Source organism: Anopheles nili, chromosome 2, assembly GCF_943737925.1.
Source record: "Anopheles nili chromosome 2, idAnoNiliSN_F5_01, whole genome shotgun sequence".
Lineage (NCBI taxonomy): Eukaryota > Metazoa > Arthropoda > Insecta > Diptera > Culicidae > Anopheles > Anopheles nili.
The window spans coordinates 25643375-25664574 of record NC_071291.1 but is presented as its reverse complement, the minus strand read 5'-3'; the positions used below and the strand labels follow the sequence as shown (position 1 = coordinate 25664574).

Below are 21200 nucleotides of genomic sequence, written 5' to 3'. Positions count from 1 at the left end.
CCCTTTCGGGTTCTTCATTCCTGCTGCAACAATAAAGAGCAATGCATGTTCTCGGAAACAGCGTATCATGGCTAATTGAATCAATGTTTATTTAATTATATCCAGCCGTGCTCCACCCACAGCGCTAGAGCAGCATCGAAAGGATAATGGAGTTTATGGTTTCATAAAAAAAGCACTGTACACAGTAACAAGGCGTCTCGTTTCGATCCACGACCGAGGCATAGTAATTTGATAAAAAAATGAAATTAATAATATATGGCCTCGATGGCTTATTACCGCTCGTGGATTAATTTATTGAAGCTACATCGACTGCAGCGTCGTTGTAAAACAATTTCAGGCGTTCGTGGATGAATGAAAATCAATTTTAAATGTAATGCATCCTTCTTTTAGTATATTTCTCATCTCCCACCCCATACACAAATCCCGAGCTTTATTGCGCCAGTAAAAACGCTGGAGTGCAATGTAAAATTATGCTGCTTTTTTAGTGCTTTTAGTGTGCACACGATTACGCCAATCTGGCTCTTGAGACGGGGCCATTCGTCTGATTCTCTCCTGGATCAGGAGGAGGTCCCCTTCGAGGTCAACGGATTATCATCAGTTGGGTGTGCATTTTATCGTTCTCGTTCCCGTTGTGTGGCCTGTTCTCGGGCACAAAAGCAGCACTCCCTTAACAGCACTATCAACGATTCGCTTTTTTGCGAAGCTGCTGCGCCACTGATGGATTCTAATATGCTTCGAGGGTCGCCTGGTTTCTGCGATCATATATCTTTCGTTGGACGAGCGGGCGTCTTCCCTCTGGCATTGCGATTCGGTCTCTCAAACACCCATACACACAGAGCCAAAAGGAGTGTGGGGCGCGCGCGTGTTATCGAACAACAAGGGGCTGGATGGGAAGGCTGGAATTCCGGGACAGCCAGCAAACCCAGACGCCAGCCAGACTGCACTTGCGCTTTTCAGCACACACAGCCCTGATCGGGAGTTCTGTCGCTGTCCATCCGTCCGTCCGTCCGTGTGTGTGTGTGTGTTCTCCAGCCGTAGAAGAACATTTCTCCACGAGAACACCCACCTCCGCAAGTTCTCTAGCGTCGTTGGGGGAGTGTGCCTGATTTTTTTTTGTTCGCCATCATCCGTGTCATTCTACAGCGCGAACTCTCGCACACATTCTATATTGAACGAGTGCAGTGGCTGGCATCCCCCCGTCAGTTTGCATTTGCACTTCGGATGGGTTGGACACACGGTGGTGTGCCGTATCGGTTCCCCGGTGCTGAGCTGTCGGTGCACAAAAATTAACCCTCCAGCAGAAGGGGCCCCGGCGGCCAATTTCGATAACCAGTTTGTTTCTATTGCGATCGATTTTGTGGCCATGCGCTCGTGTAATAAAATCGTGTTCTTCTGTTTTTTTTTCGACATTTTCACAGACACTAGGAGTGGTAGGAAGGCAAAGGTCGATGAGACATCCTCCAGTCTCCAGCCCGGGTGTGTGTGCAGGCATTTAAGGAGGCCGCGTTAGAAGAAGGAGAAGAAGAAACCAAACATGACTTCCAGGTGAGTGCGGGTTTTATCGTGAAACAGAAGCCAAACAGAAAATCGGAACGACAGATTATCATAACGTTGACGGTTCCCCCGTGTGTTGTTTCTTTTTTCTAGGTTGGATCGGTTGTTTATTCTGCTCGAGTCTGGTTCAGCCGCCGTGACGCGAAAGGCCGCTGCCAAGCAGATCGGTGAGGTGCAGAAGCTGCACCCGCACGAGCTGCACAACCTGCTGAGCCGGTTGCTGACCTACCTGCACAGCAACAGTTGGGACACGCGAATCGCCGCGTCACAGGCCGTCCAGACGATACTGGAGAATGTACCCCAGTGGGAACCGAAGGGTGTGGTGGCACCACCGAAGGTGGAAATAAAGGACGATCCGGACACGGGGCAACAACCCGAGGAGGAAGAAGAGGACAAGTCTTGCGATTCGTCCAGCACGTACGGTAGCAGCAGTCGGAACGGTGGTGGAGGCGGTCATAACCATCGTCTGTCGTTCGACAGCTTTGACTTGAATGCGGTCCTGTTTAAGGGCGCACGGTTAATGGGCTCGGAAGGTACCGAGTTTGATCCACTAGATGAGAATGAAATGATCGATCCGAGGGAAAAACTCGCCCGCCAACGGGCTCTGCTGAATGAAAAGCTCGGTTTGAGCAGCGGACTGAACCTCGAGGAGCTGGTGACGCTTGATGATGTGCGAAACAATGGTAGTGCGGGGTCAGGAAGTCGAGACCACCAGACGGGAGCCACCGGAGAGCGGTTGGTGCCGGTACAAGAGATCCTTAAGCTGAATCGTCCCGACTCAACCGAGGGTCTGAGCTGCCGGGAGAAGAACCGTGCTCGCAGGAAAGCCCGCCAGCAGCAGCAAGCGTTCCAAAATCCGATCGCTACCGTCGTTATAAGCGGATCAGCCGGCGGAGGATCAGCTGTAGCATCGTCGGGTGGCTCGGTGATGGCAGGGAACGGTGCGAATGGTTTGGGGTCTGCTGCTTCGATCACGAACACCGGCAACCCACAGGAAGCGCTTGGACACGAACCGGATAGGAAGCGTTTCAAGACCGAGAAAGGGGAGCCAATTTCCACGGGATCCGGATCAGCCGGAAGCGGCTTCGGTGGTGGTGGTGGATGGACAGGAGAGGCAGTGCCGGATCTAACAGGAGCTTGGGTCGACGCCATCGATTGGCCACTGGAGTCGTTCTGTTCGAAGCTGTTCCTGGATCTGTTCAGTCCTCGCTGGGAGACTCGGCATGGGTCGGCAACGGCACTGCGCGAGCTGCTAAAATCCCATGCCGATGGTGGCGGCAAGAGTGTGTACATGACGCGCGCTGAAATGGAACGCCAGCATCAGCTGTGGCTGGAGGACGCCACTCTGCGGCTGTTATGTGTATTGGCTCTCGATCGCTTCGGTGATTTTGTGTCCGATCAGGTGGTGGCTCCGGTGCGCGAAACATGCGCCCAGGTCCTCGGAACGGTACTGCGACAGTTGCCACATGCGAAGGTCCATCAGACGGTGAACATTTTGCTGACGTTTGTGAAGCAAAAAGAATGGGAAGTTCGACACGGTGGCTTGCTTGGCATCAAGTACATGCTGGTGGTGCGGGAGGACCTCATCCAGACGTTCCTGCCCGTCATTATTAACGACGTGCTCACCGGGTTGTTTGATGCCGTTGACGACGTGGGTGCAGTGGCGGCATCCACCCTCATTCCGATAGCGACCTGGCTTCCGAAGCTGCTGAGCCGCGCGCAAGTTTCTCACATCGTGAAGCTCCTGTGGGATCTGTTGCTCGATCAGGACGAGCTGGCCTCGGCTTGCAACAGCTTCATGGGTCTGCTGGCGTCGATTTTGAGCCTTCCGTCCGCATCGAGCTGGCTCCAGATGGAACCGATGTCAACGCTGGTACCGCGCCTTTGGCCCTTTCTTAGCCACTGCAGCTCATCGGTCCGGCGATCGACGCTGCAAACGCTTAAGACACTCACGGCCAACACCGACGCCCAAAACGTGAAGGTTGAAAAGGGCTCGAACGGAGGACCGCCCACACCGCCGACTGCCAATGGTAAATCGAAACCGGCAGTAGCAGCAGGACCTGAATCGCTTGGTGTAGTGCTGACGATGCCCGAATCGGAGGACACAAATTTGGGGCTAAATTTCGGCGTCAAAGACTGGCCACCACCATTGCTGCAGGAAGCGCTCCGGCACATCTTCCAGCGCGTGTTGGTCGAACACGTGGAGGACATTCAGTCACTCGCGCAGGACGTGTGGAACAATCTGGTGACAAATGCGGAACTCTCGGCGTTGCTACACGCCTCCTGTCCATACGTTTCCAGCTGGCTTTGCCTTGCGATGCAACCTGTCAGACTGGCCTTCGATCCTGGTTCACTCATCTACGCTAAACCCATGCACCAGAGCGGCGGTAATCGCGAGCGAAGACCGCGACAGTTCGATTCGTTCGATGGAGCGTTGAGTGGCGGAGGTCCTGGAAGCGGTGGCCTCAGTGGCGCTTTGCCCTCGTCCTCGGTGTCCGGCTCGCTACACCAGAAGCTGTTCCTCGGAGGTGCCGAAACCGTCCCGCTGGACGTACGGGAGAAAAATGTCATCCGAGCTCGCTGCAAAGCGTCACGAATGATTGGGTTGCTGTCGCGTTACCTGGTGCTGCCCGCACCCGGCGTAGTGTACACGCCCGAGATGGAGAGTCCCATCGATTGCTACACCAAAGTATTGATCGGGTACCTACAGTCCCGCTCGGCGCTGCAGCGCCTCATCAGTAGTCTCGTGATCGCGTACTGGTGCTCGTTCGATAGCAGCATCCAACCGGGTCCGCCCGTCCTTCAGGATCGGTTGCGTGCCTGTCTGAACGAGTACGTGTACTACGACGAGGTGGGCATCTTGTTCACACGTCTGCTGCAAGAATGCCGTGATTACATGGCCACACTGAAGCAGCACAAGGTGCAGTTGGCCGAGTACGAACAGGTGAAGGTGCTAACGCTCGACCAGATCTACCAAATCGCCACGTCCTCCGGGTGGTCAACGGAAGAGGTGCGCACGAAGTACGGACTCAAGGCGAAGGTGGCCGATCTACTGGAGGAGCGCCGACGCAGCCTGATTGGGTCACATTCGGCAACGGCGCTCGAACAAACGACGCTACACATCAGCACGCAGTCGTCAGTTTCCGGAGCTGTCGTTAGTTTGCGGTGCCTACCGGAAGAGCGTCTCAATCCGGTCGTGAAACCGTTGATGGAATCGATCAAGCGCGAAGAGTGTGAGCTTTTGCAGCGACTTTCGGCGAAATATCTGAGCGACCTGCTCGAGCAGGTGACGACTCGTACTCCCTGTCCCAACAGCAAGATCGTGACAAATTTGTGCACCCTGCTCAAGAGCGATCCGGAGTTTACGCCTCGGGTGGTATGTCCCGATCAAGAGTTAGCGAACTTCGACCCAGCCAACACAGGCGACAATAATCCGTACCACGGCATTCTGACGCTCAACAAGCAGCAACAGCGTGGCAAAGAAAGCGTTAGTGGTGGTGGACCGGCCGGCGGGTCATGCTCGAGTGGGTCACCGCGAGGACCGGGAAGACCACCAGCCGGTGCAAACGCTGCGTTGGATCTTTCTGTCAACTCTAACACCAGTGTAGGATCGGTGGCATTGGACGAACTGCTTGGCGGAACGACTGAGAACGAAGAAACGACTCGCAGGCACGCTCGAACGCAACGCCTGGGTGCCACAGCCGCCATTACGACGATTTGTGCACAGTTTGGCACATCTCTGCCACAGAAATTGCCGATCGTGTGGCAGCTACTGCTCGATAAGATTGCATCCCGAGTGGACGAAGGCTACGTGGAACGGCTCGCACTAAACGTCATCACGCAGGACGAAACGAACGATTTTATGACCTCGCTGCAGCTGGTGGAAGTTGCCGCACCGTATTTGGATGTATCGCTACACCCACAGGTGTTCGAACTGCTCCCAAAGCTGTGCCTGCTGTTGCGCCATCCGCTGAAAGCCGTGCGGCATATGGTTGGACGGTGTTTGGCCACGTTGGCTGCCGTCAACACGACCACCGTGATGACGCTGGTAATCAATGACGTGGTGCCGCTGTTATCCTGCATCGAAAGTGTCATCAAGCGACAGGGAGCCGCGGAAGCGATCGCATGCATCGTCAACCGTCTGCAATTCGACATTGTGCCGTACGTGGTGCTACTAGTGGTGCCACTGCTTGGCCGAATGAGCGATCCAGATCAGTCGGTGCGGCTCGTTTCAACGCACTGCTTTGCCACGCTTATCCAGCTGATGCCATTGGACGGGCTGGCGGCGGATAGCAGCAGCAACACTCAGCACCTGTCGGAGGATTTGCGTTTACGCAAGATGAAGGATCGTCGATTTCTGGAGTATCTCTTTTCGCCGAAGACGATCCCGGATTTTGAGATACCGGTGAAAATAAACGCGGACCTACGCAGCTACCAGCAGTCGGGCGTGAACTGGCTGTGGTTTCTGAACCGCTACAAGCTGCACGGGATCTTGTGCGATGACATGGGTCTGGGGAAGACGCTTCAAGCGATTTGCATCTTAGCGGCGGATCACCATCAGCGCAATCTCGATCGAAGCTGCGCCCAACTGCCAAGTTTGGTCATCTGTCCACCGACACTCACCGGACATTGGGTGTACGAGGTGGAGAAGTTTTTGCCGACTCGATTCCTGCGGCCACTGCACTATGTCGGACTGCCGGTCAACCGAGAGCAGCTGCGGCAGAAGCTTGGCACGTACAACCTGATCGTGGCGTCGTACGACATCGTGCGGAAGGACATCGAGTTCTTTAGCTCGGTTCACTGGAACTACTGCATCCTGGACGAGGGGCACATCATCAAGAACGGCAAGACGAAAAGCTCGAAAGCGATCAAGCAGCTGGTGGCCAGCCATCGGTTGATTCTCTCCGGTACGCCCATCCAGAACAACGTGCTGGAGTTGTGGTCGCTGTTTGATTTTCTCATGCCCGGGTTCCTCGGCACGGAGAAGCAATTCAGTACGCGTTTCAGCCGACCCATTCTGGCTAGCCGGGATCCGAAGAGCTCACCGAAAGAGCAAGAGGCTGGTGCGCTTGCCATGGAGGCGCTTCACCGGCAGGTACTACCGTTCCTGCTGCGACGCGTCAAAGAGGACGTGTTGACTGATCTACCACCAAAGATAACGCAGGATCTGCTGTGCGAGCTGAGCCCCTTGCAAGAGCGGCTGTACGAGGACTTTAGCCGGATGCATCTAAATTCGTCGGACATCCGGCAGTGTTTGGAGAACATTGACGGCCAAAATGCTGGACCCGCCAACAAGAAGACGCACGTGTTCCAAGCGTTGAGGTATGTATTGCGATCGTACGACCGGAAGAGTGTGACAAATGCGGCCCTTTTGCTTAATGCACTTTCGTTACAACACCACAGGTACCTGCAAAATGTTTGCAACCATCCAAAGCTGGTGCTTTCTCCTTCCCACCCGGAGTATCAGATGATCGTGGGCGAGTTCACGCGGAACGGATCATCCATGGACGACATTGAGCACTCCGCAAAGCTTCCCGTTTTAAAGTAAGCTGGCAATATTTATAATCAAACGGTGTGGCATGAACGTATTGTTAACGGTGGAAACTAAAACAATTTTCCACAGGCAGCTGCTGCTGGATTGCGGTATTGGCAGCAATGAGGACGTTTCGGTGAATCAACATCGCGCTCTCATATTTTGTCAGCTGAAGGCGATGCTCGATATCGTGGAAAATGATCTACTAAAAAAACACCTACCGGCTGTGTCCTATTTGCGGCTGGATGGAAGTGTGCCACCGAGCACGCGGCATCACATCGTGACGAAATTCAACGGAGATCCCAGCATTGACGTGCTGCTCCTAACAACACAGGTAACAATCGATACACCAACGCAAAAGCTGAAGCTTATACTGACTCTTGTGTCCCTTTTTGTCGTTAGGTCGGAGGACTCGGTCTCAATCTGACCGGCGCCGATACGGTCATCTTCGTCGAGCATGACTGGAACCCGATGAAGGACCTGCAGGCGATGGACCGAGCGCACCGGATCGGTCAGAAGAAGGTGGTGAACGTGTACCGTTTGATTACGCGCAAATCGCTCGAAGAGAAGATAATGGGTCTGCAGAAGTTCAAGCTGCTGACGGCCAACACAGTCGTGAGCGATGAGAACGCCTCAATGGAGACGATGGGTACGGACCAGCTCCTGGATCTGTTCACGCTCGCCGACGACAGCGGAGGGAAGCGTGGTGGGTCTGGTGGCCCATGCACTACCGATCGTCGCGGTACGAACCAACGCTCCCACACTGTCCCTAACGCATCCAATACCGCAGGATCGATCGCCCTGGAGGCGAACGGTAACAGCGGGACCGCCATAAAGACGGTTCTAGAGAGCCTTCCCGAGCTGTGGGATGACAGTCAGTACCACGAGGAGTACGATCTGTCGCAGTTTCTGGAGGGTTTGAAAAAAACTCGCCAACAGTAGAGATAGCTAGCCTAGGCGTTGCCGCCGTTGCACCAGATGTATCGGTGTTGTTAGACAGGAAACAATTGAACTAAGCGCGCAAAGAACTCCGAGTGTGCGTGCGTAGGAGATGTGTGTATCTGGTCATAGCAGAGAAGATGGAAGATAATCGTGTTACGTATGGTGAAGTGGAATAATGAGAAAAGGTACCAATGAGACGTCGCCCTCGCCCTCGTCGTCGTATAATCTCGCATTACGTTCGTTCGCCCACAAAACTTTCTTATTTCTTGTCTTCGCCATCAAAAAGCTTCCGAATTTTTGATTTCCTGATAAAAACACTTTTTACTGCAAGGCGTATATGTAAAAGAAGAAGAGCTGTTAGGGAGAGTAGATGGGCAAATGGAGAAGGCGTAACAGTACTGCGTATCTTTCCTAAGCAAACACACTAGTTGCCACTGCATGTCGTAATTATAGGTTTCCCGTCGGAATGGGAAGAACTGGAATTCTGTATTTAAATGCTAGAATAAAGAGTGATTTTCGTGAGTAAATTGTCCGTGTCTATTGCGATGATTATATTAGATAATATCACACATTGACCAGATCAAAAGCTAGATCTTCCGAAGTATTTTCAAGGTTAAAATGCAAAGAAAAACTACTACATCCCGCCAAGTGCTCGTTTCATATATTCTTGTTAAAATTTTACCGAAATGACGATATATCACTACCTAGAAGTGTGAGCCTAAAGTAAACCGCTAACCAATCGAGCCCGTCGTTAGACAGCCTTTGTGCAGTAAGCGAAGCTAGGATTAATATCCGCTGGAGCGGCAATGCGTACGTCAGAGCACGTTTTGAACGTTTCCTGTGGACCACAACCGAGCTTGCCGCTACCGTCTGGACAATATCCCCAGTTGTTTCCTGTAATAGATAAAAAAAAGCACGGCGGTTCAATACGATGGCAAAGAGACATTGCGCCATAAAAATTACCAGCGACGTATGTCCACCGGAAAATGCAATGGGTACATGTGAGCGATTCCGGAAGCTTCAAACTAACACGAAATTCGCCGACCTCCGTTGAGGGAAGGTACCAGTTGCGGCTTCCATCCACCAGGTACAGGGGATACTGGCTGAAGCAGCTTTCCTCTTCGGTTCTACCGTCAAGATTGCACAAATCGAAGTAAAAGTATCCTCGATGGTTTGCGGTAAGTCGTACTCTCGCCTCGATCACACTGCCACGCACGTATTGCTTCACAATATCACCGTGTCCGAACTGGCCACCGAGCTCGTGGCGCCGGGGCCGCAAGTCTCCGTAGTTGTCCCCGCAGATACCGCACTGGCCGTTATGCGTGCCCCACTGCACCTGAAACCCACCGCAAAACAGCTCGTTGTCCGTGTAGTTGGGCAAGGCCAGGGAGTTGCACCGCCAACGCGATCCTCGTGCAATCGGATCGAGGACCATGCCGTGTCCATTGATGCTGGCGATGAGAGCACATCCGATCCACAGAGCGGCACACCAGGCCGTTAGAGGGCTCGCCATGGTTTAAGGTGTACAACGTGAGCGATTCGTCCGAAACAAGGGTTATTTTGAGTTTGTCAGGCCAATATCATGAAACAGCTCATTATAAAGCACACAATTAGAGCTTATCTCTACTTCGCTGCAGGAGAGAAAAAGTTTGCAAACCCAACGGCTGCTAGTTTTGTGCCGGGGGGGCAGAATGTCTTGCCCGTAGATAACAATCGATTTAATGAGCGAAAATATAACACTCAAGAAACCAGCCGTAGACACCGGCTATTGCCGCACTCGACGTGCGCAAGTTTACCAGTCATCAGATGCGTTCTCTGGCAAAATGGTTTCTGGTGTGGTTGCGTGTGCCTGTGCATGCTGGCTGGTGATAAAAGAATTTACTTTGAAGATTAAAAAGCAAATGTGCCTCCTTCCTCGACAAGAAATGCTGGTGGGAGAGAGGGTTTAATGTTAATAAATTTGGGCAAAATTTGGGTTTACGACCATGCGAGCAAAGCGACACGTTTTTATCAAGGCCGGAACTGAATGTTGGCCAGGGATTCTCCTGTTTAAGAAGATGCTACAGTTGATTTTTAAACACACGAGTATCGGGCACTTAAGATAACGAACTTCCCTCTCGAGCGATACTCGACAATAGGATTTCATTCATATTTTTGTGCTAGTAATGCAACTGAATCCTCGTGAGGTATTTATTGGTGAGCGAAAAAGCTACTTGACGATTTCGTTGCTTACGAAACAGTTTTCATGATGGTTTTGTAGGATATTGTGTGAACAATGTTGTAAAAAATGACTACAATAACGAGAGAAATCGATTGTATTTTCTATCTTTGATTTTAATTACGTGCTGTTCAAGTTTTTTCATTCTTTATTCAACTATTTCAACGAGTGTTGCTTAGATTTTTGTTTGAACATAATGCAACGGCTAAAAACATGACAGTTCTATTATTTGAATTCGAGCTAGAATTATAGCAAAGTGTGTGTGCCAATGTTTAGGGAACGAAAGTTGTTTACGATGGTTTGGAAGTAAACATCTATCGGCAACGAGTTTATTCATTTATATATAAATAGCAATCAATTGCTTCCGATACGATTGTATAAAATAATACGATAAAAGAGGCACATCACAACAGGTATTGGTGCGATTTTAATGGGTAATTAGCAGTTGAAAAATTGATGGTTGAAATTGAAAATTTACGAGTTGTTTATCTTTTTCAGCGCTCTGCAACACATCGAGAATCATTGTATTATCGTAGTTTGTAACTCACAGCGACGATTAACTAGCTGAAATAATCGAATACGAGAGTGTGTGATGTGTGTGCTTAACTGGCAATCTGTCTCCGATTCAGCTTTGTTTAGGATCTAATAATCCTAATTAATTAATCCACGACCAAGTGGTTTATCGTACCTAACTTTGAGCCTATCTTAATTTTAAGCTTGATTAGACGGTATATTTGGTGTATTGAGGATAACAAATACTTATTCGTTCAAGAGTCTAGCAATAATCACAAGCTCATAACACGAGACATGTTTGAACGATATTTAGCCGCGTTGCAATATCCTCGCGTAGGCCATTTGAATATTGACGGTAAGGAAATTGTAGCTTATATGGATGGTTATATATGAAGGAGTATCATTTATGCGTTTCAATTGGTACGTCTAGATCCGAAGGATTACCGGGGATTCGTGCTATGGCTGGAAGATCAGAAGATTCGCTTCTTACCTATCGAGGAACGGGAGCAATTACGCAAAGTCAACTCTCCGGACGAATGGAATCCGGCTTTCGAAAAATACAAGAAAGCTATAAAGCTACCGGAACATCTGAAGACCAAACAGGAGCAAACCACGTGGTTATTGCTGTTTGCGATACGACTCGAATACGCTGATAACGTGGAACATTACAAATCAATAACGGGCGCGCAGAAACTGGACGAAGAAGCGAAAAAATCCAGTGTCCCCGAGGTGCAATCCGTCAACCCGTTCGACAGTTTCGATTTCACGAGTGCAGAATTTGAGGAAGGCTCGTGGAAGCTAGCCGAGCGGTTAGGGATTGCTTACCATCCCGATCATCTGATGTCGCTGCAAGCCGCCGCGAAAGTTATTAGCACCGCGTATAATAAGGAGGCTCTCAAGGAACAGATCGTCACGGGCCAACCATTCCCGGTAGAACAGGGCAGTGGAATGGGACTAGCAAAAGATGAAGACCTGGAACAGTGTGCGAGAATTTTGAGACTGCTACAAATTCAGAACCTCCGCAAGTTACAAACGACTATCAATGAAACCATTGTCACGGTGCAGAACGTGACGGCAGATCCGCGAACCGACACCAGTTTAGGGAAAGTGGGCATGAAGTAATGGAAACAAACGGGCTAACATTCTGCACAAGTGGGATTATATTTTTTAACAGTAAACTCATTTTTCAACTCGAATTAACGTTGTGGTCTTTCGCCGAAAGGATACACGTCAAGCAAACGTGCTACGCCAATGCCTCCAGCGACTAGAAAACATGTACAATTAATTAAGTTCGAGGTGTTTTTCAAATTCAACGAATCCTAGAGAGAATACGAACCTGTAGCGATGGCAAACATAGAATAGCGGCCTAATTTATGCGGTCTCCTTCGTGCATGTACAGCGATGTACACTCCCATGCCGATTACACCGAATCCACTGACTAACCGACATGGTAAGCAATCCTTGTGCCTGCTCGAAACCACGGAATCCGTCATATCGTTATACGAAGGCTGTTCTTGTTCGGTTCTTTCCAATGTTTTTTTGAGTGGCGATTTGTTGTGCGCTCCGAGACGAACGCTTTCTACTGACTAGCGCTTTAAGATGGCTTCATAAACGCAGGGCTTCTTTGACATTTCGCGAATAAAACAAACTAGCTCGCAAATTCTGACGCAAAAAATCTTCAACTGTGTTGTTTTAGCTGTTTCGCAGTTTTTCACGTCGAAAATGTTCGAACGATACTTGTCTGCACTGCAATATACCGGCACCCAGCCCGTCAACATTGATGGTGAGTAATATCCCTCCCTGCGGTCAGGCGCTTAACTTAATCCCTCGTTACCCCACGCAATACGCCCTTTTCGGCCACAGATTGTAAAGAGTTTCGCTCGCTGGTCTCATGGCTGGAGGACCAGAAAATTCGTCATTATTCCATTGAGGATCGCGAAAATCTGAAGCAGTTAGATTCCGTAGACGTTTGGGACGCAGCCTACGATAAGTACAAGGTCGATGTAGGCCTGCCATACGAGCTGGTGACGAAACAGGAGCAACTAACTTGGTTGCTTCTGCACGCCGTCCGGCTGGAGTACTCGGATCATGTAGACACCTACCGACCGCTGAGCGGAGCCAGGAAGGTGGAAGAGCAAAAGAAATCCATCGTGCCAGAAGTAAAATCGACGAATCCATTCGATAGTCTCGACTTCACAAACGTACAGTTTGAGGAAGGCGCCCGGAAACTGGCCGATCGTCTCGGAATCGCGTACCACCCGGACCACTTGGTTTCGCTGCGAGCAGCGGGACGTGTGATTCACGATTGCTTGAACAAGGAAACGTTGAAGGAACCACTCATTACCGGCCAGCCGTTTGGGATTAGTTCTGACGGCGCCGCCGCAGGAAAGACGCTGAACGGTGGCGGCGAGAAGGATGAACAGGAGCTGGAAAAGGCAGCACAAATTCTACGGTTGCTACAGATACAGAATATGCGCTCAATTCAGACGAATATAAATGAAACAATTGTGTCTGTGCAAAATGTTACCGCCGACCCGAAGACCGACACGGCGTTGGGAAAGGTGGGCGTATAAGAAGCAATTTTGTGATACGTACAAATGCGTACATACTTAAACTATGTTATTATTAATAAAACCCGATCAATCATTGTTTCTATTTATCGAGCTGTATATTTGTTTGATGGTGGAAGCAATAGTGGATTGCTTTGTGTTTCTTAAAGGCAGGCATGATGGGAAGTATCGACTGTAAATGAACATTAAATGCAAGCCATGTAAACGTAAATGGTTGCTGTCAAAAGTTTTCGAATGCAAGGACACACATCCAGCAGGGAAAACAACATAGCATTCGGAGTAGCTGCCTACTTGATCAAACTTTAAAACCGATGATCGCCGACGAAGATCCAGCGTGTTGTGGTTCAGGATGCACAAATTGTGTGCTGGACTCGAAACCTTCGAAACACATCCTTCCCACGGGCGTAAGTAGTGTGTTCGATAGAACGTACAAACCGTTCACTTGCGCATCGATCAAACAAGAAACGGAGGATGTGTTTCGGTTCAAATTTCGATATGAATCGACAGCATCTCATGATGAAATTCGTGATAAACATCGGTACGTGATAATACCTCACGGATGCCATTTGTTTCTGAGAATGCTGAAAAGTGCAACACCGCCGATTGGATCAGCAGCTGACAATCTGTTGCATGCTTGGCGTGAAAAACATACCGTTCAGATTGCGGCGAGGGGTTATTTTGCTGAACAAAGCAATACGGTTGAAAAATATGATAAAAATGAAGCAGACCTCTATTTCAGCCGACCGTACACGCCGATCTCGTTCGACACCAATGAGGGCACGTTTGATGTACTGATAAAAATGGAACCAGGCGGTCGTATGACAGAATATCTGCTGACGCTCATGGTCGGATCCGGAACCCAGTGGAAAGGGGTTTATGGAGATTTCGTGTGGAAACGTAGCCAGTACCGTGAGGTGGTTGCCTTCGTGCAAGGCGTTGCCATAGCACCAGTGTACAGCACTATGCGGGCAATTCTAGACGATGAAGAGGACGACACACGTTTGATGTTGTGCGGATGCTTTCGAAATCTCCAGAATGTTTTACTACGCGATGAGCTTCGCGCAATGGCCGCGTACTGGAACTTCAAATATGCAATCTACCTCTCCAGGCGAAGCTGCACCTGCCTCCTGGGATCGGAGTGCGGTTGCGTTGCAAAACCAATTAAATACAACGAACCGATCTACGATCGTCGATTGGAAGCAGCGGATGTTGAGCGTTTGCTGATGCCGCTTTCGGAAAGGAAACACTCGTTACTCGTATTACTTTGCGGAACCGAATCGTTTATAGCGCTTATCAAGACTAGTCTAGAGAAATTGAGAATAGAACATTGTTACACATTTTAGTACACGATCAATGGAGCGTTTGAACCGGGCCCAGATCGCTAGGCCTTTCGTGAGGAAGATTTTAACGTAAGGCGCCGGATCTTTTCTTTCTCTCGATCGATCGTTTTTCCTCCGGTAGCTTCATCGAGCCCGCCCCGGGTCAGCTGGTTGAAGTCGATAATGGTCAGGTGTGGTTTCGGTGGCACATTCAACATCTCGATCGGTGGCATCTTTGGCTCTTGCGAGGCCTTGGGCTTGGGCACCTTCAGCCGAAAGTCGCTTGTGAAATCGAGATTGCTAAACCGTGCCGCCTGAATGTTCGACAGCGAAAACTGATCCTGATGAATGAGCGGGCGCATTCGGAACCCACCGTACCCTGGATGTCCGTGGCCGTACATGTACCGCACCGGAGAACCGTCGTCAGAGGTGGCACTGTCGTAGCAGATGGACAGATCGGTGTAGCTGATGGGTGCATAGGCGCGGGTTGTTTTTGGCCGCACACGCACTTCGCTACGTGTTTTAGAACGCGCCCGAGGACGGTGTGTTCTGGGACGACCTTTGCGGGGCCGTAACTCATCTACAGGCGGTATAGGTAGGATGTTGGTGAATCGGTAATACTCAAGAAACGTTCGAGCGAGGTTTCTTCCGATTCGCATATCTAACGAATGTAAGGAAATAATAAAAAACAGCATTAACGGTCTTCAGTAATGTTCCTCTAAGTAGTTCCTGCAACTGCTACGTACATCCATCCTCCGTGTATTGCGTGAGAATGTTAGTCCCGTTGAGAAAATATCCGCACATGGAAACTTCCAGCGTGTACGTATTGACGTTATCACTAAGCGCATCGACAAAATATCGTCGAGCCGTTCCGGACTTTCGGTCGTCCGCATTAAACATCATGTGCTCCTGGCAGAAGTCCTCGCACTTTGTAGCGAATAACTTTGGGAAGACCAAGTGGCGCTCGTACCGGTACACATTGTCGTATGTACTGCCATAGATGAACGTTCCGGTCAGGCTCGAGTGGGCGTGGATATCGATCACAAAATCCACCTGATAGCACTGCAAATAGAAACAAGTGCAAAACGGATTTATTTATTAGTCTCTTCAACGATTTATGGAGCTATCATTTTCTTACGCTTGAATTATCGTATTCCTTCAGCATCTTCATCACAGCCGACAGGGTTGGGTGTGTGTACTGGGACAGTTTGTTCCATGATCGGTTCAAATCGTGACCGATCACGTTACACCTGTTATTACCCAGGAACACACCGTCAGGGTTGAGCATGGGTACTATTTTGAATACCACATGCTCGCGTAATGCTTTCGAGATTGGTTGGTTTGCTGCGGCCAGAAATTCAATCAATCCTTGCACTACGTACGACGCAGGTGACTCTCCTGGGTGTATGCGAGCCACAATAACCACCATGTGGATGATATTCTTTGGTTCTACTTTATCTGGTTTCTTGACATCGTCAATTGTGATTAGCTCCAGTTTGCGGTTTTGCTGCAAGCAAAAAAAAATATACCATTAGTGGAACCTCTTGGATCTTTCAACGTGCTTCCATTTACGATGCTCATTCCCAACGTCGATCGCTCGAATGCCTCCGGAAATTTGAGCTCAACAGCGTTTAGGTAGGCCTGCATCTTGGAGTATGAGTAGGGGAACGTAAGTGCGAACTGGTAGACCTCATCCTCCTTATCGAAACCGAAGGCAAAACTGAGAACATAATGATTCTGATGCACCGGAGATTTGTAGTAAAACACCTCACACCGAGGCAACCGTTGCCATTTCGGACGACTAGTGGATTTGACCAGCGGTGTCATGCCATCCTTGAATAGATTTCGGCTTTTGTTAATATTGACGATGTTAAAGATGACTCGCTGGTCCTGCTTCACATTATCCACGGTAAAGTTGAACCAAAATCTGTACCGCGGGTTACATGTGTCTGGTCGTAGAAATAAATCGTACTCGAACTCTCCTACCAGATCTACCCGCCCCAAGTTGCCCGTTTCAAACGCTGCGTCGAAGCACAAGTGGCCACGTTTTGCTTTTCCGCTGTGACCTGTGGTGGAAAATAATTTGTGTGATTAAAATGGAAATGGAACTAGGATTATAAATGTGTATAAATTAATGGCTTATAAATTTGCAAGGATTCTTGTTGGATTGTTTAGTGTTGATCATGTCGGCAATGGATCCCTATTTTTTAAATAAACTTAGCAACAAAATACCTTCAAATTATGAGTTGAAACTGATTTAATTCAATAAGTTCAAAAGAGTGCTGTAAAATACATAAATTATTGCTACCATAAAGCGATTGCGTTAAAAATCGAAAACCTATTTGCAAAAGGGCGTTTAAACTTATCTTTTACACATATTAGGTGGAAAACTTCGAAATGGTAAAATATTTTCTTTAAAAGAAACCATTTGAATAGAGATAAGCTTACATTTGTTTAAATTATAACTTTTAGTAAGAACATTCGGTCAACATGAAACATCGGAACTACATAACCATGGATTACACCTTGATCGGTGAAAATATATGTAGGGAAGATGGATAACATGTAATGTATGTTAAATCTGTATCGTTATTTTCCGGGCAAAGAGAGGTTGCAGAAGACATATTAAGATTAAATAATAAATAAAAATGTCCATAACTGTCCATAATAAACTACTGGTCGAGAATGCGCGAGATTGTCTCCCGTCTGTCGTTGATTTTGTGCTCTATCAAGCGTCTCGCATAATGCTCCAAACGAGACATGAAAACATTCGTGAATGTTTGTTTTAAACCTTCGTGTTTTCATAAAATACAGATGCAATTCCTATTTTGTAAATAGTCAATTTGTAAAGTTACTGATTCGAAATCAGAAAATCATATATTCAATTTATATTTCAACGGATTCTCCTATGAAAGCACGCATACGGTTCGTTCGAGACAGTCGCGCAACGTGCCCTCGATTTGACGTTTGCGCGAGACCGTCTCACGCCGCCCAGGCGAGCCTTCACACTCGTTTTGACGTTTCTGCATTCGTCGTCTAAACTTCTTTGCGAGTGGCTGCGTTTTTTCGCGTTCCCGAGTGTTCCATCGTCTACTGCAATTGTTTTGTTTGAGTGAAGGTAAGCAGCCCCATCCCGGGAAGCGCCCCCAGCGGCAGCGCTAGCGCTCCGCAAGGGCCTCCGCGCCTTGGTTGGCTCGAGCGGTGGGGGAAAATTGGTAGTGCGCCCGGGCGATTCGAAAGTGAAAATCGTCCATCATAGAAGTGCGCGAGCGGGGGTGTGTGTACGTGGAGAATGGTTTCGGTTGATGCTACGCAATGTAGGACGGCGGGTTCACGTTTTCCGCAGCAAGCGTGCTAGAATTGACACGGCGCGCGGTGTGTGATGCGAGGCAATAATATTTCGATTGCGCGCTGCAACGACGCCATTTTGTTGTGAGCGATACTAAGTTGGAAGTAGCGTTTTGGGCTCTTCGGGCAGACACAAAGAGATGGAAACTTATGTTTGTTGTGTTTTGTTGTGGAGCTACTGGATTTTGATGTTTGATCGTAAACTAGATGTGAATTTGAATTGAAAAAGTAGAAAAAAATGTGTTGTACAGTAATTATAGTGTTTTTTTTAATTTTGCGCCTGTTTTAATTCCAATGTTATCGTTACAGTGGATCAATAGATGCAGTAAATCCAGAGATGGATTTTTTTTCCTGCTAATCTTTGTCATTTAATTCTAATTTTTTTTAGTTCTATTAGATAAAAATTGATTTTTAAGATAAAATAGTTTTAAGAAAGAAAAATGTTTTAAAATTTATCATGAAACAAAAAGGTGTTTTTTTGCTCGTTCCCTTATTACGTCGTTGAATTAATTCTTGTTTGCAGTTTTTTTCTTATGATTTTTTAAAATAAATGCACAAAATTTTTTATTTTAATGATTATTTGAATTTGTTATGTGGTTTTCGATGTTTAATTGTCGTAATTCATAATGGCCGACATCTTGGTTATCAGATTCAGAATTTAGGGATAAACTTCAGGAATAGAGATTCTGTTTGGCTTGGTTATCGATTTTCCAAAGCTTTTTGGCGGGGAGCTCGAGTGCGCATGTACGTACACCTCCGGTGGCGGGGTATTGCTGAGAAACCGGTTTTGCGTCCCGAAGCGGAGCGCGAACTCGAGCGAGGGAGACAACTAATGTGTCGTACATGTGTTAAGACAGTCAAACTTTTTTTTGTTTTTAACCATCGAATGATTATTTACGTTCGCTTCTTTGGTTCCAGCTTCCCGGCATAAACAACAATGGCGCGTACCAAGCAGACAGCACGTAAATCCACCGGAGGAAAGGCTCCTCGCAAGCAGCTGGCCACCAAAGCCGCCCGTAAGAGCGCCCCGTCGACCGGTGGCGTCAAGAAGCCCCATCGCTACCGTCCGGGTACGGTTGCCCTGCGAGAAATTCGCCGATACCAGAAGTCAACGGAGTTGCTGATCCGCAAACTCCCGTTCCAGCGACTGGTGCGTGAAATCGCCCAAGATTTCAAGACCGATTTGCGTTTCCAATCGGCCGCTATTGGTGCTTTGCAGGTACGTACTGCGTGTTCTTGCAAGACTGGTTTACGGACGAGTCTGGCGTTCTGTTTAACTGGAAGCATTTGACCTAATCTGTTATCTCTTTCAACACCACTCTGCAGGAGGCCAGCGAGGCCTATCTGGTTGGTCTGTTTGAAGACACCAACTTGTGCGCTATCCACGCCAAGCGTGTCACAATCATGCCCAAGGACATCCAGCTGGCGCGCCGCATCCGAGGAGAACGCGCTTAAATAGCTGCGCTAGTAATAATCATCTTACATTTTTTTATTTTAATTTTAAAATATAACTATCGTACAACATGCGTAAATGCAAGTTCTATAAAGTATATAACATTTGGTGATCGGTCTGATGCGATGGCTGACGGAGAAAATAAAAATCCAAGATCACTATCCATCTCTCGTAGATTGAATATTTAACAACGGTCAGATGTGTGAAAGTTTATCAATAGCAGCCTGCATTTTACACTTGCGCCCGCAAGGAATAGCTCCATTGCAATCCAGAACTAGTTTCGATGGAACACAAGCGCTAAAATAGTAACTCCGTTTTCGTACAAAATTGAGTAACACATGTGCACGTAACCAGTACATACCAGAACACGGATATTCACACTCTTTTTGTCATACTGCATAAGACCGTTCAGACATTAATTCGTAATAAAATGATCTTAATACAGTAATACACATTCAAGATGTAGATTAACTGTCCTAGTGAAAGTATTTTTTTCTCATTCTTCATCCGAAACGGAAACGCAGCAACATAATAAAGGACAAACTTTAGCCAGCCAGTTTAAATGACCGTTCAGAAGCTAACACTGGCAGAAACATTGCACTTACCTGGCGGACGTACGATGACGCGACTCACGTTTCCCAATCCTCCTTCTCCATCGCTGTCGTCGCTATCTGCAGAGGAAAGCACATACGAAAATCCATACGTTAGTGAACATTTCGAACCATCCGAGGCGCTCGTCTCCTCGGAAGAAGGGCGCGGCCGATTGCAGCACTTCAGTAACACCTTCTTCAGCCCGCTGGTACATGCTCGTATGAGCCAGCGGATCACACGCATCCGGGTTCATGGTGTGGGGCTAGCTTTCGGAACGTTCGGACGAGGTGTTATGTGTGTATGACCCGTCAGGATCGAACGGGCACCGGTTACTGAAGCGCTGAATCAGATTGGAATCTTTTCGAAGGCAAGAAACCCCGGTGTATCTAACGCTCTCCCAGGTGTGAAGGGATGGTTCCACCTCCGACTTCGAGGAGCCACGTGGAAAACGATGATGGAGATGATGGAGCAAGGTGTGCCGCAAACCGCACATCATACACACTCGCGGCACCGTTATGGCCCGCAATGTGGGTGCGAATGGGACTGAAATGGCCACCCCACACGGTGAAGTGCCACCCAACCATTGCACGCCTTAATGTCTGCGACTCCTGCCATCGCGAGGAGGAAACCGTTTTGAGCATATAAGGCGAAACGTGTACTTAAACGCTATGGAATATGAGCCTCAGTGGCGCGGTTCCGTTTGCCTGTCTATCAAACATAATGTGCATATTCTATTGGCCTCTTCTCCGCCCCACATGGCGCGAAATGGTTCGGTTCCGTGCGTGCCGTCATGACGATGTAGTAACTTGAATGCATATATCCAATGCGCGACCCTACGAGCTTTATGATGCACAGCAATATCCCTGCGCGGCGTGTTGTTAATGAGGTAGGCCCCACATTGGCCCACTGCCTCGAGTCCTTGCGTGGGATGCAACGCTTTCCAGGACCAAACACGGCACATGCCTTCACGCCTCGGGGTAGCGATTGCCATCAGCACGTGGAAGGTGCCAGTTACCGCGAAACCGCCGTTACAGCGTGTTGAGCTGCTTGGGAATGTGCACCCCCGTAAGGCACACCGATTGCACTTTCAGCCGGTGGAAATCAATTTGGCAAAGTTCCACACCGGTCTTGGGGCGTGATCCTGGGCGCAGTGAAGGAG

At 48.7% G+C, this 21200-nt stretch overlaps 7 protein-coding genes across 7 annotated transcripts; 5 read left to right on the top strand and 2 right to left on the bottom strand.

Annotated features, from left to right (window-relative positions):
• Window positions 1–1642: 1642 nt before the first annotated feature.
• On the top strand, window positions 1643–8643 carry LOC128721233 (TATA-binding protein-associated factor 172; the record flags this gene model as incomplete). Its single annotated transcript, XM_053814967.1, has 4 exons — window positions 1643–6876; window positions 6958–7098; window positions 7178–7421; window positions 7490–8643. Coding segments are annotated over 4 exons (6159 nt in total), but the record flags the coding sequence as incomplete, so codon positions are not given.
• A 30-nt stretch (window positions 8644–8673) lies between these two features.
• Window positions 8674–9584, bottom strand: LOC128721234 (uncharacterized). Its single transcript, XM_053814968.1, has 2 exons — window positions 8993–9584; window positions 8674–8923 (listed from the first exon to the last, which is right to left on the bottom strand). The coding sequence occupies exons 1-2, from the start codon at window positions 9540–9542 to the stop codon at window positions 8781–8783; spliced, it is 693 nt and encodes a 230-aa protein (XP_053670943.1). The 5' UTR covers window positions 9543–9584; the 3' UTR covers window positions 8674–8780.
• Window positions 9585–11029: 1445 nt separating this feature from the next.
• Window positions 11030–11882, top strand: LOC128720140 (RNA transcription, translation and transport factor protein-like). The gene is made up of 2 exons (XM_053813786.1): window positions 11030–11115; window positions 11191–11882. Exons 1-2 carry the CDS (start codon window positions 11055–11057, stop codon window positions 11880–11882), a joined length of 753 nt encoding a protein of 250 aa, XP_053669761.1. The 5' UTR covers window positions 11030–11054.
• Window positions 11883–12461: 579 nt separating this feature from the next.
• Window positions 12462–13370, top strand: LOC128720470 (RNA transcription, translation and transport factor protein-like). The gene is made up of 2 exons (XM_053814140.1): window positions 12462–12543; window positions 12624–13370. The coding sequence occupies exons 1-2, from the start codon at window positions 12483–12485 to the stop codon at window positions 13331–13333; spliced, it is 771 nt and encodes a 256-aa protein (XP_053670115.1). The 5' UTR covers window positions 12462–12482; the 3' UTR covers window positions 13334–13370.
• A 271-nt stretch (window positions 13371–13641) lies between these two features.
• LOC128721990 (NADH-cytochrome b5 reductase-like) lies at window positions 13642–14673 on the top strand. Its single transcript, XM_053815800.1, has one exon. The coding sequence runs from the start codon at window positions 13642–13644 to the stop codon at window positions 14671–14673; it is 1032 nt and encodes a 343-aa protein (XP_053671775.1).
• A 38-nt stretch (window positions 14674–14711) lies between these two features.
• Window positions 14712–20294, bottom strand: LOC128721989 (cytosolic carboxypeptidase 6). Its single transcript, XM_053815799.1, has 6 exons — window positions 20234–20294; window positions 20056–20121; window positions 16222–16715; window positions 15788–16156; window positions 15396–15711; window positions 14712–15310 (listed from the first exon to the last, which is right to left on the bottom strand). The coding sequence occupies exons 1-6, from the start codon at window positions 20292–20294 to the stop codon at window positions 14712–14714; spliced, it is 1905 nt and encodes a 634-aa protein (XP_053671774.1).
• Window positions 17685–19929, top strand: LOC128721991 (histone H3.3A). The gene is made up of 3 exons (XM_053815801.1): window positions 17685–17767; window positions 18916–19216; window positions 19324–19929. The coding sequence occupies exons 2-3, from the start codon at window positions 18935–18937 to the stop codon at window positions 19450–19452; spliced, it is 411 nt and encodes a 136-aa protein (XP_053671776.1). The 5' UTR covers window positions 17685–17767; window positions 18916–18934; the 3' UTR covers window positions 19453–19929.
• Window positions 20295–21200: the final 906 nt, after the last annotated feature.

Bases quoted from the DNA above. Each gene is read 5' to 3' on its own strand.
- LOC128721234 (XM_053814968.1), bottom strand. From the start codon at position 9,542: ATGGCGAGCCCTCTAACGGCCTGGTGTGCCGCTCTGTGGATCGGATGT. The intron at 8,924-8,992 runs GTAATTTTTATG...TATCTATTACAG, and splicing joins CCGGTGGACATACGTCGCTG to GAAACAACTGGGGATATTGT.
- LOC128720140 (XM_053813786.1), top strand. From the start codon at position 11,055: ATGTTTGAACGATATTTAGCCGCGTTGCAATATCCTCGCGTAGGCCAT. The intron at 11,116-11,190 runs GTAAGGAAATTG...TGGTACGTCTAG, and splicing joins AGGCCATTTGAATATTGACG to ATCCGAAGGATTACCGGGGA.
- LOC128720470 (XM_053814140.1), top strand. From the start codon at position 12,483: ATGTTCGAACGATACTTGTCTGCACTGCAATATACCGGCACCCAGCCC. The intron at 12,544-12,623 runs GTGAGTAATATC...TTTCGGCCACAG, and splicing joins CCAGCCCGTCAACATTGATG to ATTGTAAAGAGTTTCGCTCG.
- LOC128721990 (XM_053815800.1), top strand. From the start codon at position 13,642: ATGATCGCCGACGAAGATCCAGCGTGTTGTGGTTCAGGATGCACAAAT.
- LOC128721991 (XM_053815801.1), top strand. From the start codon at position 18,935: ATGGCGCGTACCAAGCAGACAGCACGTAAATCCACCGGAGGAAAGGCT. The intron at 19,217-19,323 runs GTACGTACTGCG...ACCACTCTGCAG, and splicing joins CCGCTATTGGTGCTTTGCAG to GAGGCCAGCGAGGCCTATCT.
- LOC128721989 (XM_053815799.1), bottom strand. From the start codon at position 20,294: ATGAACCCGGATGCGTGTGATCCGCTGGCTCATACGAGCATGTACCAG. The intron at 16,716-20,055 runs GTAAGTGCAATG...TTTCCACCACAG, and splicing joins CGTCATCGTACGTCCGCCAG to GTCACAGCGGAAAAGCAAAA. The intron at 16,157-16,221 runs GTAAATGGAAGC...TTTTGCTTGCAG, and splicing joins CGACGTTGGGAATGAGCATC to CAAAACCGCAAACTGGAGCT.